The 13153-nt window shown below is 38.0% G+C and overlaps 1 protein-coding gene across 1 annotated transcript; it reads left to right on the top strand.

Annotated features, from left to right (window-relative positions):
• The first annotated feature begins 8 nt into the window (after positions 1 to 8).
• On the top strand, positions 9 to 13087 carry CLDN12 (claudin 12). Its single transcript, XM_074192848.1, has 2 exons — positions 9 to 702; positions 7097 to 13087. The coding sequence occupies exon 2, from the start codon at positions 7140 to 7142 to the stop codon at positions 7872 to 7874; it is 735 nt and encodes a 244-aa protein (XP_074048949.1). The 5' UTR covers positions 9 to 702; positions 7097 to 7139; the 3' UTR covers positions 7875 to 13087.
• Positions 13088 to 13153: the final 66 nt, after the last annotated feature.

Raw genomic sequence — 13153 nt, 5'->3', positions numbered from 1 at the left:
GAAGAAACAACAAAGGGCAGCATGATTTGAATGAAAGATATGAATGACATGATTCTCAAATCTACCCTTTTTGCATATTGCATGTGTTTAGGATTTTCTTCTTTGTATTGAGTAGTTGGCTCATTCCCCCCCCCCTTCTTTCTTTCTTTCTCCCTCTCTTTTTTTTCCCCCTCTCTATCTTTAACAATATTGTTTGTTTTATGGCATCTCTCTGGGAGAGTGAGAGAAAGGGATCTTGGGGAAAACTAATTATACTAAAAAAAAGAAGAAACTAATAAAAACTTGTTTTTAAGAATATATAAATGTAAGTTAAGGCAAAGAACTAAACTTACCTAAATGTAAGAAATTTTCCTTTAGGATTTGGAACTATTGTGATCATATTCATAACTTTTTGTCAAAAATATACTCCATCAATCCACAGAGCAGGCCCCCACATGGAACTCATTTTTTAAAACTATTACATACATATTTCATTGTAAAGAAAATACTTTGTAAACTATACAGCACCATATAAATGTGAGTTGTAATTCCAACCTAACTTTTTAATATGAAACTTCATTGGTATATGCAAAAATATTAAGTTCTACTTTGGAGTCAAATATGTGAATTTTTTTCAGGTGCGGTTCACTCCATCTATTCATTCAGATTTGCTAGGATTTCTTGACAAAAGACACTTTAAAACTCCTAAGGAAACCTCAAAGGGTAAGTACCAGTCCTCTTGGGTTATCTTTTATTTACCATTATTTCATTATTTTCTCTTCCCTCTGGTGTCATACATATTCTAGTGACTAATAACAGATTTCTTTCTGTTGGAATGAGAAGGAAAAGAGATAAACTTCATTTTTGGGTATAGTTCATGCTGTTTCTAAAAGCAGTCAAATTAAGCCAACTATTCCCTAAGTTAAATAGATGGAGCAGGGGATAGAGTGCCAGAACTGGAGTCAGGAAGACTCATCTTCATCAGTTCAAGTGTAGCCTCAGACACTTCTAGCTGTGTGATCCTGGGCAAGTCACTTGCTTTAGTTTCCTTATTTATAAAACAAGTTGGAAAAGGAAATGGGAAACCACTCCAGTGCCATTGGCAAAAAAAAAAGCCATCCCAAATAAAGTTGAAAATTAATTTAGTTACCATATAGACAACAGTGCCTGAATTCATACTGCTATTGTCCAGATTAGTCTTGAGATAGTGTACACCAAGTCTTCAAATGAACTGTAGGCTTTACTCACTACAGTTAGCTGTGGCTTTATCTATAGTTCTAGAGCGTCCTGGACTGGAAGTGACCACCTATCCTCTGGTCACCTTAGGAAGCTTGTTAAACTGGAAAAAGGGATAGGCTTTGGAATGTGAGGGACCTAGGTTTGAATTCTGGTTTTTCTCCTTAACTCTGAAGCACAGGGTAAATTACATAAACTGTCTGGATCTTATTCACCACCTGAAAAATGAAAGGGATGGATTAGTTGGTCAGTAAGAGCCCTTGTAACAACATTAAATTCTTAATCATTCTCTGGGCCTCAGTTTTCTCACCATATAAAATCACATGACCTCTTCCATCTCTAAATCTATGCTCTTATGGCTTGTGCTAAAATGACATAAAATATATATCATTTTGAAAGCATAAAAGTCTAATAAAATAGTTTTTTGATTCACAGTATTTGATCTTTCATAACTTCCAATATAGCTTTTGTCAGCCTTCAACTTCAGGGATAGTCATCATAAAACAGAAAATGGTGAGACAAGATTTTGTTTGAGCCATAACTACTCTAAATAGAGGGGCGGTCTTTCACTGTTGAATGACTCGAAGTAGAAATTTAGTTCATTATTGAGATTCCATAAAAGAAGATATTTCTAAGCTAAGACAGATGTAAACAGACTAGGCAGTGGAAAAAAGACATGTATGTATGTATGTGTGTAGTATATATTTATTATGATTCCCAGGCAATATCAGCTAGCTAGATTTTCTCATTATTGAAACTTGTTTCCAACTCAGTGTAGTTTATATAGAAGCAGGTGAGTGGCGTAGTGGACAGAGTGCCAGACCTGGCATTTACAAACTATGTGACCCTAAGGAAGTCACTTAACCCTCTTTGCCTCAGTTTTTTCACCTGTAAAATAAGCTGGAGAAAGAAATAGGGAACCATTTCAGTATCTTTGCCAGGAAAACCCCAACAGTGACCACAGAGAGTTGAACATTACTGAAAAACCAATGAACAACAACAAATAATTTATTAAAGGTCTTGATCAAGCAATGCTTAAAAATATATTTTCCTTTTTTAGCCTTAAAGAACTTTGAGAAATAAAGAGAAAGTAAAAATAGAACTGATTATTTTGCCTAGTGAATCAGCATTAGCTTATTTGTTGAAGAGGGTAGTGGATAGAGCACTGACCTTGGAAGGATGGGAGTTCGAATCTGGCCTCAAACACTTGATATTCACTAGCTGTCACATCACCCTGACTGGCCCCCCTCCAGGGCCCCTGGATCCAGATGGCTCTGGAGGAGAAAGTGAGACTGGGGACTTAGCACAGCATCCCTCCCTTAAATCCATCTTGTCACATCATCACCTCTCTCTGATGTCATGGTCTTCTTCAAAAATGAAGGACAAACAATGTAAAGACTGACAAACTGCCTTCTGTGAGGGGGGGTAGGGGGAAGGAAGCAAGATTGGGGGAAAAATTGTAAAACTCAAAATAAATAAAACCTTTCTAAAATTTAAAAAAAAATGAAGTACAAACATTTTTATAAAACTGTTGAAGAGTGGAACCATTGGTTAAATACCTACTGGTGAAAACAGAAAAATCATGACCCAATCACCCAGTTTTCATTTGACAGCATCAGTCATGACATGTAAATGTTTTATTTAGTCATATTAATATATTTGTCATCATGATATGTTTACAGGTATCCCCCCCCAAATGACTTTCTTTTGCTTATTCAGTATTTTGAAGGAGAGATTGAGCTAATCTTTGAAAGATGTGAAAGAAAATTCACAAAGAGGGAAAAGGAGGCATGGGGAACAGTTATCATCCTGGGTGAGTCAGTGAATTCTCGATTCCCCAGGCAATTCCCTAAGACTATAAATTGTATGGTAGTTGCCCCTTTTTTTTTTTGCCACATACTCTGCTAATCATTTTACAATCATATGATCTTCATGACAGCCCTGAGAGGTGGTTGGTATTTATACTTCCATCTTATAGGCTGAGGAAACTAAGGCAGACAGAATAGAGGTTAAGTAACTTGGTCAGAATTACATAGCTAGGAAATGTCTCAGGTCAAAGTTGAACTCGGGTCTTTCTGTCTCCTGGCTTAGTGCTGTAACTCCTCTACCCCCCCCCCCCAATCTGCCTCCTTAGATTGCTGAAAAAGTTAGATATTGTTTTCAATTCAGATAAAGATGTTTAATAAATTTTTATTATCACTATTTGTCTTACCACTTTCCTTGATCTCTTTCCAAGAATGCCATTACAGACTGTGCCTAAGATTTACAATAAGCCAGATTTGACAGGGGGGGGTGGGGAATTTTAGCTTGTGGCCAGATCATTACACCATATCTCCTCTCTCCTCCTCCTCCTCAGTCAAAGAAATCCCTTATCCCTCCCTTGAGTAGAATATACTTCCTACTGCCTTGTCATCTCATAAACATGTGGAAGCAGCATTAAGAATAGGTTGTAAGGGTGATGTCATTTGGAAGCATTTTCAGAGACCTAAGATACAATTATCTGTGGAGTTGTTGCAGTTTGCCTAGAGAGCTGAAAGGGTGTTAACATTGCCTCCTGGAAACATGCTCTGGTGTCTTGATTCCTCGAAGATTTTGTGGTATTTGGCATTCTCGGGATCTTTGAATCCCTAGCACCTGAAAGAGGATCAGTTCCAGAATAGGCCAGCCAGAGAAAGGTAAGTAGAGAGGGAATATTTTGACCTATGATAATAAAGTCAGATAGTCATTGACCTCAGAGCTGTAAGAAATCTCAAATCCCCAGCTCCCTACCTTCAGGCAGATGAATGCTTTTTCAATCTGGTTTCATGACTGAGGAAGTCAGGGGCCTGGTGTGGGTGGGAAGAGTGTCTTATTCTTGACTGCACATCTTCCCAACTTTAAACAATACCAGGAGATTGTTTAAAGATGAGAGCAATGTCATATTTTGAGTCCTATGAAATTAGTCCATATTGATTTATTCATCCAGTTCATTCCTGATGATTCGGGATAATTTGTATGAAAAGTTAGATTTGGTTACACCAATCTTGGTATGTTTTCATTAAGCTACAGTATAGAGGTTTCCAGGTGAATATTTAATGAAGTTCCATGGGAAGTGGGGATCAGGTTGGAGGAGATCTGACTTGTATCACTTGACTGCTTTAATTCAGGTCTTCTTGACTCCAGGGCCAGTGCTCTATCCACTGTGCCACCTGGAGTAGATAAACTCTAAATGACTCTAAAGTCATTCCTAGTGCTAAATACAGTGACCCTATAGTTTGGCATGGTTAATACCTGAGAAAAATGACCCTTCTTAAGGCTGAATACAGATAAGGTCTTATGACTATGAGCACAAATCACTTACTTTCTTTGTGCTTTGCCTTAAATATAAAATGAGGGGATATAACAGGAAAGATTAAAATACAGGTGATGCTAAATATTTGACTTCTGTGCATTCACAATTCTCTGGTAAAATTATGTGGGCTAGATGTCTGAATAAGTTGTGTACTGATCTTTTTAAGGTCTTTTACCCCTCTGTAGACATTAGTTGGTCATAGAGACTTTAGTTCTGCCCCTATTTCTCAAATACTCTGATTTCTAGAAATTCTCTGTATGATAGAATTTATACAGAGACTATAAGTGAAGGTAAGCTTCTCTTTGTAAACAGGGGGGAATTCTGAGTCTCAGAGTGGTTTAGGTAACAGGAGGTCCCTGAAACTCATAAAGGAATCTACAAGAGCCTCCTCTATGTAGTTTTTTGTCTTTAGACTTTAAAGTAAAGGTCGAGCAAGGTATACCAATGAAATTTGAAAGGAGTGGTCATCTCCCTCTGGCTGGAAGCTTTCGTGTCTCTTTATTGGGGGCCTAATGATAGTAATGCTGTCCTTATTTTTAGAGAAGATGTCACTGACTCCCATCAGTGGAGAGTATTCTGAGTGTTTTGTTTTTGTTTTTTAAATTGTAATAGATTTGACCTCTTCACATTCTTGTCCAGTGTCCCTTGGAACTGGTGGCTGGTTTGTGTGCATCCTTGAACATCCATGGCCTTGGAACATGGGAAGTGAACCCATAATCGAGGCCTCATTAGTATCTTCTTCTAATTGAGTTAATTAGTCACAAATCCTAGGATCATTTGGGAGAAAACTTAGGTCACCTCCTCCAACTTTAATGTTTTGCAATGTAAGGAAACTTAGGAAGTGACTTGGCAAATATAGCAGCACATGGGTAGTAAAAGTGAAAGAGTTGGGATCTTTTTACCACACTTTCTCCCTTTTTTTTGATGAGGAATCCTTGATGCCTTGGAAAGGACTCTGCTCTTGTAATCAAAAGGCTTACTTTGAAACCCCAGAAAGAACTTTGTTTGAACAAATCATTTTACCTCTCTGAGCTCCAGTTGCCTCTTCAGCATTCACATTTTACAGATAACTTGCACCATCCATGCATTTTATTACTGCTGTTTTCTCTTTTGCCATTTTTTGCAAATCCAGATCAATAAAAATTGCTTGCTACTAAAGGGGAAAACAAGCAGATGGAATCACAGTGTACTCTACCCAGAAATCAAAATAGTTTCTCCTTCCTCCCTCAACATTATGTTCTTGGTGAAAGGGGGGGAAAAAAGTAAATGTCCTGGTTGACCTTTTCTGACATGCTTTTCTCTTTTTTCCACTAATTGGTCATCCAAGGTCAATCCATCCTATATTAACTGAGTTCTGACCATGTCCCCAGTATTATTGTTAACTTATTATGGCTAAGGCTGTGATCTGCTCAGCAATTAGATTGCTAGAGAATGGGTCAGAGAAAAAGGCTTTTGATTTTGTTCTGCCTGTAAATTACAAGTTTCTTTGGATAAATCCTAGTTGGATGGAGTCCTGGGTTTTTTTTTTTTTTTGTTGATTTGTTTTCTATCACAGAAAATTTATTTAATTTAGGAGAGAGAGTGGTCTGGAAATGAGGGACATGTTTTTCTTTTCATTAGAGCATCATTAATGTACCAATAGAGACTGAAATGTTTATTGCAAAAATAGGGTTTATTTATGTGAATGGGTATTAATTTTTCCTTGAATTTCATTTGGAGCATCTTGACTCATCCATTAGTAGTTGCTCTTTAGCCTATCCAACCTTTTTTCTAATGAATTTAGGAGGAGTCTACTTTTGACTTCCAATTTATAGTCTTTTATTAATCATGCATTGGGTTTTCTCTCTTGATAATTTTTTTCCTTTTATCTACTAATATCAGGGACAACTTCATGGGTGAACTTCAATGCTTCTGCTCTCCTGATTCATTAGGAATCCCCATTTCTTTTATATTTCCAGCCACATGAATATTCAGTTATTGGTATAAATTGAGTATTTGAAGCTCTGTATGACATTTTTACTTCCCATCACAAAAAGACAATTCATCAATGTTGCATAGTGGTAGTAAAAAAAAAATTAAAATTTAATGCTTAAGATCATTTGAGGTCAAAATAATTTTAACTCTTCCTCTGCTTAGGCGTGAGGAAGATGTTAAGAGCTCATACCTGGCCAAGAGCTCTGGTTGTCATAATAATCATATCTATGATGTCTAAACATGAGCATGTTTGTTTTTATTACATACATACTTAAGTATGATACATTCAGAAAGAGCCCTAGGTTTGGAGTCAGAGGACCTGGTCCTACTACCCTTGTGTCCTTAGGAAACCACTTCTCTGTGGTCTCAGTTATCCTACTTTCAGAATGAGAGCTTTGGGCCCCGAATCTTAAGTGGAGGAGCTATCATCAGTCTTAGAAATTTACACTGAATTGGGATTGTCATCAAGTTTTTATTCTGAAATTCATGCTAATGATTTATAATATATTTGTCCTTTTTAATTCTGCCGTTAAGTGATTTCCTGAAGTTTTGTTCTCTTATATTTTCTGTCCCTAGTATTTTTTTGACCCAAAGTGGTTGCTCAGCCTTCCCATTCATCATGGGTTGTCGGGATGTCCATGCGGCAACTGTGCTCTCCTTCCTGTGTGGCATTGCCTCAGTGGCAGGACTTTTTGCTGGGACTATGCTTCCTAACTGGAGGAAATTGAGATTAATCACATTCAACAAGAATGAGAAGAACCTGACGGTTTACACGGGGCTCTGGGTAAAATGCGCCCGCTATGACCGGAGCAGTGACTGCCTAATGTATGATACAAAATGGTATTCCTCTGTTGACCAGCTGGATCTGCGGGTTCTTCAGTTTGCCTTGCCCCTCAGCATCCTCATCGCCATGGCAGCACTCTTACTTTGTCTGATTGGGATGTGTAACACAGCCTTCAGGTCTACGGTACCCAACATCAAACTGGCCAGGTGTCTGGTCAATAGTGCAGGCTGTCACTTGGTGGCTGGGCTCCTGTTTTTCTTTGCAGGTGTGGTGAGCCTCACCCCATCCATCTGGGTCATCTTCTACAACAGTCACCTCAACAGGAAGTTCGAACCCGTCTTTTCGTTTGACTATGCGGTATATGTCACTGTGGCAAGCTCGGGGGGCCTGTTTATGACCTCACTTTTGCTGTTTATTTGGTACTGCGCATGCAAAACTCTGCCTTCTCCATTCTGGCAGCCCCTGTACTCCCCTCCTCCCGGCATGCATAGCTACTCACAACCCTATTCAGCCAGATCGCGCCTCTCTGCCATAGAAATCGACATCCCTGTGGTAACTCATACCACTTAGTGGGAAAAGTTTGTTTTTAAGAAAAACTTTTAGATCATTTACAGAGCAGTGTCTGCAACCTGCACACAATTTATCTTGTCTCTGACCAGACAAGGTTGCGATGTTTTTACAATCTGATCCAATGAAGTAACTGTTGCTAACTGATTTTCATGATATTTACATTTTATTTTTGAGCAGAAGTCTTTCCTTTTGACTTACTGCATTCCTTTAATAGTCACCCTAAGAAGTTTTCCCACTTCTACTTCCAAGTTGATGCTGGAGCGTCTACACACATGAACACACCACTAATTACATTGTGCTAGTATTTGTGTTAAATCGCCCTTTTTCAATAGACTAGAGAAAAACACAAAAGTACGCAAGCAAAAAGAAGTCATTTTTTAATAGTGTACTTTTCTTTTAGCCACATGATCTGTTCTAGAATTATTTGCTCTTCCAACTTGAAAATATGGAACCTTTTACTACTTCTCCACTCTGTAGTAATTGTGTTCTTGTAGGATTTAATGTTTTAAAGATTACAGTTCAAGAATTCTTTTTAATTCTATTCCATCTTATTGCTATGGTTTGTTTAAAGCTAAACCCATTTTTAAATGAAAGCAGTTAGAAAATGCTTTAAAAAAAATTTAAGAGTTATCAACCATAATAGGAATCTGTTTCAGTTTCCTGGTTTTGTTGAAAATTGCTTCATGTGCATTAAATATGTCCAATACAAAACTTGATGGTCTTCCATGCTCCCATTGTTAGGAAAGGTCCCCCCCCCCCCCGCCATAATCATCTATATATACACCAGTATTGCTGGTCAGGTAGGATGTCTCCAATGGACACATATACATCTGTCAGGATGGCAGACCTGAGTAGTTTTTCTTCTAACAATAATGGTTACTGGGGACAGGAATCCCTTTTCTTTACTGAGCCTTGTTATCAACAATAAATTATCGTCATTGTGGCCAAGCTCTTTGAATGGGAAAATGGTGAGGGGGTTAAAGTTCTGGCAGTATTCTATCATACTTTCACTTGTCTTGGCTTGCTGCTTTCCTTTGACACCAAACAAGTGAGGAACAAGTCCAGATTTGGACAGGTGTCCACTATTAATGAAGCACCATGGGGGTTTCAGGGAGCATGTCCCTTCAGCAGCTAGAAAAAAGAATTAATTAGATCAGATCATCTCTAACAGGGTTTCTTAATCTGGGATTCACAGAAGTCCATGGATAGATTTCAGGAGTTCTGTGAATTTAGGGAAAGAATTCCTATCTTTTATTTTTCATTAACATTTAACTAAAGTTTAGCATTTCCTTCAATTGTTTAAAAACATGATTTGGAGAAGGGGTCCTTAAATTTCAGTAGACTACCAAAGGTGGTCCAGGACACCAAAAAATGGCTTAGAAACCCCTGGTCTGTAAGATCTCTTCCATTTCTTTGAGTTCTGTGATACTACTCTGCCCTCAAAAAAGTTTTAACTGAGTTGAGTCAGAACTGAAAAATAGCATGGGATCATTGATCACATTGACCAGTGGGTCTTAATGATTAGACAATGCTGATACAATTACATTTGTAGGTTTTAAAGCATTTTCACAAACATCTAATTTGATATAAAATAATGGAGCAATAGACTTGGGAGTGTGATATAGAGTATGTAATGGATATGGAGTCAGAGAACCTGAGTTCAACTGCTGGTTCTGCTCCTTTTACTGTAGGACCATGGGCATTGTACCACACACTTCTTTGAATCTCAGTTTCCTCTTCTCTAAGATGAGAGGGCTGGACTAGCAATCTCTAAAGTCCCTTCTGAATCTGTGATCATGTGCGGAGGGACATTGCACTAAATGCCCTAGTCCATTCAGTTTTAGATAGGTTTAGAATTCTAGTCCATAGCAGTAACCTGGAGACTAGATACTGAAGTCCTACTAAGTGAAAACTATCAGGACAGATGGGTGGGGAAAGGGATAAATTAGTATAGAAGGTGAAATCCTGCCTTGGAAAACTGGTGAGTCACTTAGGAGTGTGGTAAGTTTAAAATCCAAGAGACTTAATAGGATACCTTTCTTAGGAAAGTAAATCAGCCATGTGATCAAAGTTGAAAAATTCAGGGATGTTGGTTCTTTAGAATGCTTGAATTCAGGCTGCTAAATCAATTGTACAGTTGCATAATTTGTCACACCAACAAAATATTGTGTTCATAAGGAGTTTGTGGTACTAAGACTGAATTTACAGAAAACTAGGTACACTGTACACAAACAATTATATGTTTATGAAAATTTGGCTATAATTTTGGAAGGGTTTTTTTTTTAAAGAGCCCAGCTGTATGTTGTATAAATATATATATATATATAGATAGATAGATAGATAGTATATAGTAGAGAAATGCAAACATGTAGCTTCTTGAAGTACTGTCATTTTAAAAAATATGCATGTTAATTTGTTGTTCTCAGGTGATGGCATCTGACTTTCAGCTCCACCCCTCTGCTGTTTTTGGATAAAGCCAACTCTTAACCATCTATTCAATTGATGTTGGTGCAGTTAGAAAGAGCAATGGTAACTGAAATTTTAAGCTAATTTCTAAATTCTCATATTGAATAGTTTTTTTTGTGCCAACAAAAAAATGTTAACACTTTTCGGGAAAGTAGGGAAGAATGGGTTGCCTTGGGGGAGCTTACAATTAGCTGGGGAACCTGATTAAGTTGGTGTTTGAGGCAACAGTGGATACCCCAGTTTTTTAAGCATAGATTTAAATTGTTTAATATTTCAATCAGTGGCTAAAAGTCTCTTTTGGATCTCTTTTTGCATTCCCTGCTGCCGCCTTTCATCACTGTTTACTTGGGAGCCACAAAGCAGAGGCAGCAGCTGTTTCTTTTGTTTTTTCTTTTTCTATTTATTCCAAATTTGCCACTGAATATTTCCCAAGATGTGATCATCAATGTCTCCTCTTTCTTGGAGCCATCTTGAGAAAATAAACCTTTTGATTTTTTTCCCCCTGTCTTTAACCATTTCTTCTTTTTGGGAATTCTCATCAGATTATCATTGTTTGGAAGAGGGAGAGAATATGTCTTTTCTTCCTAAAGGCCTATTGATGTTGCTACTGTGCTTTCTAATACAAAAGGCAGTTTGGAAAACTACCTTAAATGTGTTCCAGTGTGCCATATTTGGTGTGTCTCCCTATGGAAAATTTCCTTGCTAATATTTATAAATGTAAAAATATAGTACATTTTCTGTAAACTGTGAGGTGACTTCTTAGATACACCTAATTCTGAGCCCTATTTCTGTATGTTTATTAAAAGATGTATTTTTACAAACTTTTGTACTGATTCTTGTTCTTTAATGTTTAAATGTGAATGTTTGGAACACTTGAATAAATATGGTCTCCCCATTTTGCTTGGCTCAATGCAAGGAGATATTGATGCTTATCAGTGGTTTTTTTTTAATTTTTCAAGGCAATGGGGTTAAGTGGCTTGCCCAAGGCCACACAGCTAGGTAATTATTAAGTGTCTGAGGCCAGATTTGAACTCGGGTACTCCTGACTCCAAGGTCAGTGCTCTATCCACTGCACCACCTAGCTGTCCCTTATCAGTGGATCTTAATTGTAATTGGTGGAAAAGTTTTCATAATCCAGCGATCTGGAGGACTAGGTTATTAAGAGATGTTTGGGGCAGCTAGGTGGTGCAGTGGATAGAACATCCGCTCTAGAGTCAGGAGGACCCGAGTTCAGATGTGGCCTCAGACACTTATAATTGCTTAGTTGTGTGACCTTGGGCAGGTCACAACCCCATCGCCCTCAAAAAACAAAAAGTAACAACAAAAAAAAAAGATGTTGATTGTGAAGGAGCTTTTTTGGCAAATCTGTTGAGGATCCAAGCCAAAGGTGGTCTACTTTTTAACTCACGCCTGCCGAGAGCTTTGTCCCATTGACTTTTACTGAACACATTCACTTGAATCCAGTCAGTTATCTGCAACTATGCAGCATGTTTCTTCGTTTTGAAACAACCTTCCTCTGTGATAGGGATCTGTTTGTAATCTCAGTACTTATCATAATGCCTGGCCAACACATTAATGCTTAATTCATTCATGGGAACTTCATTCATTCAAGGGAAAATTCTCTTAAGTTCTGTCATAGCCTATAGAAAATATTCTATTAGATCAACTCCATTTTGATTTCAGGTTTGTCAACCTTAATATTGCTACTTCTGTTTCTCAGGTATCCGGCTAAGCAATTAGGGTTATTCAGGGAAAAGTGTGATTGGTATTTTTTCCCCTCATATATGACTCTTTAAAGCTATTAAAAAAATGTTTAAAAGCTCTTGTAGATGACCTTTGTTTTTACATTGAGATGGAGGTGTGGTTCCATGCAATATGAGATGAAAGTTCACTTGGGATCCTGTATGAGAAAGGTGACTCAAACGCTGGTGTGGCAAGGTTTGAAAGTGGCTGAGAAATCCAGACCTTCCTATAGCTGGAATCCTTGTGTTCAGCCGGCCCTTATTCAATTGGGAGCGCCTCAGAAGACAGGGAGATTATTGTCTTTCTACTTGTATCTCCAGGGCTGACCTGCTACTGGACTTTGTTGACTTTTGGCTGATGGCTAATGACTTTGGAGCTCTACCTCACTTAAATCCAATACCTTTACAAGACAAGACATCACCCTAGTAATGCCATTGGTCCACTTTGAGAATAAAGAATAAGCAACAGTATAGCAAGCATATAATACATGCTTTATTCACTCAACATCTATATATATCCTGGACTCAGAAGGACCTGAGTTCAAATTTAACCTCAGACACTTGACTCTTAATTAGCTATGTGACCTTGGGCAAGTCACTTAACCCTGATTGCCTAGCATCGGGCTCTCTCCAGTTGTATCTGACCATTGGACCCAGATGACTCTGGAGAAAGTGAGCTGGTGACTTAGCACAACTTCCCTTCACTCAAATCCAGTTTGTGTGCTGAGTATTGGTAATACAAATAGAAGAGAAAAAAGCACAACCTAACCCTCTGTCCTCAAGGAATTTACATTCTAATAGGGATCTGGGTTGGAGGTAATTTGAAATGAGGGCAGGGTTCTGTACAATATGAAATCAAAGTTCATTTATCAGAGACAAGAATCCCAAGGGCAGAGTCCAAGATCCAATAGGAGAATGAGTACCCAAGTGAAGGCAGAATGGTCTAAAAGTAAATGAGAAAAAAAAGTCTAATAAATGGAATATTCATGTGAGGCAGTTACTGTTACAGTTCATCTTGTCTCCCTGTTGCTCTGTCGAACATATACAACAGTGTTCAATAAATACAAATTT

Source organism: Macrotis lagotis, chromosome 7 (assembly GCF_037893015.1).
Source record: "Macrotis lagotis isolate mMagLag1 chromosome 7, bilby.v1.9.chrom.fasta, whole genome shotgun sequence".
Taxonomy (NCBI): Eukaryota; Metazoa; Chordata; class Mammalia; order Peramelemorphia; family Peramelidae; genus Macrotis; species Macrotis lagotis.
The sequence above is the reverse complement of the archived record's forward strand: the minus strand, read 5'-3'. Positions and strand labels throughout refer to the sequence as shown.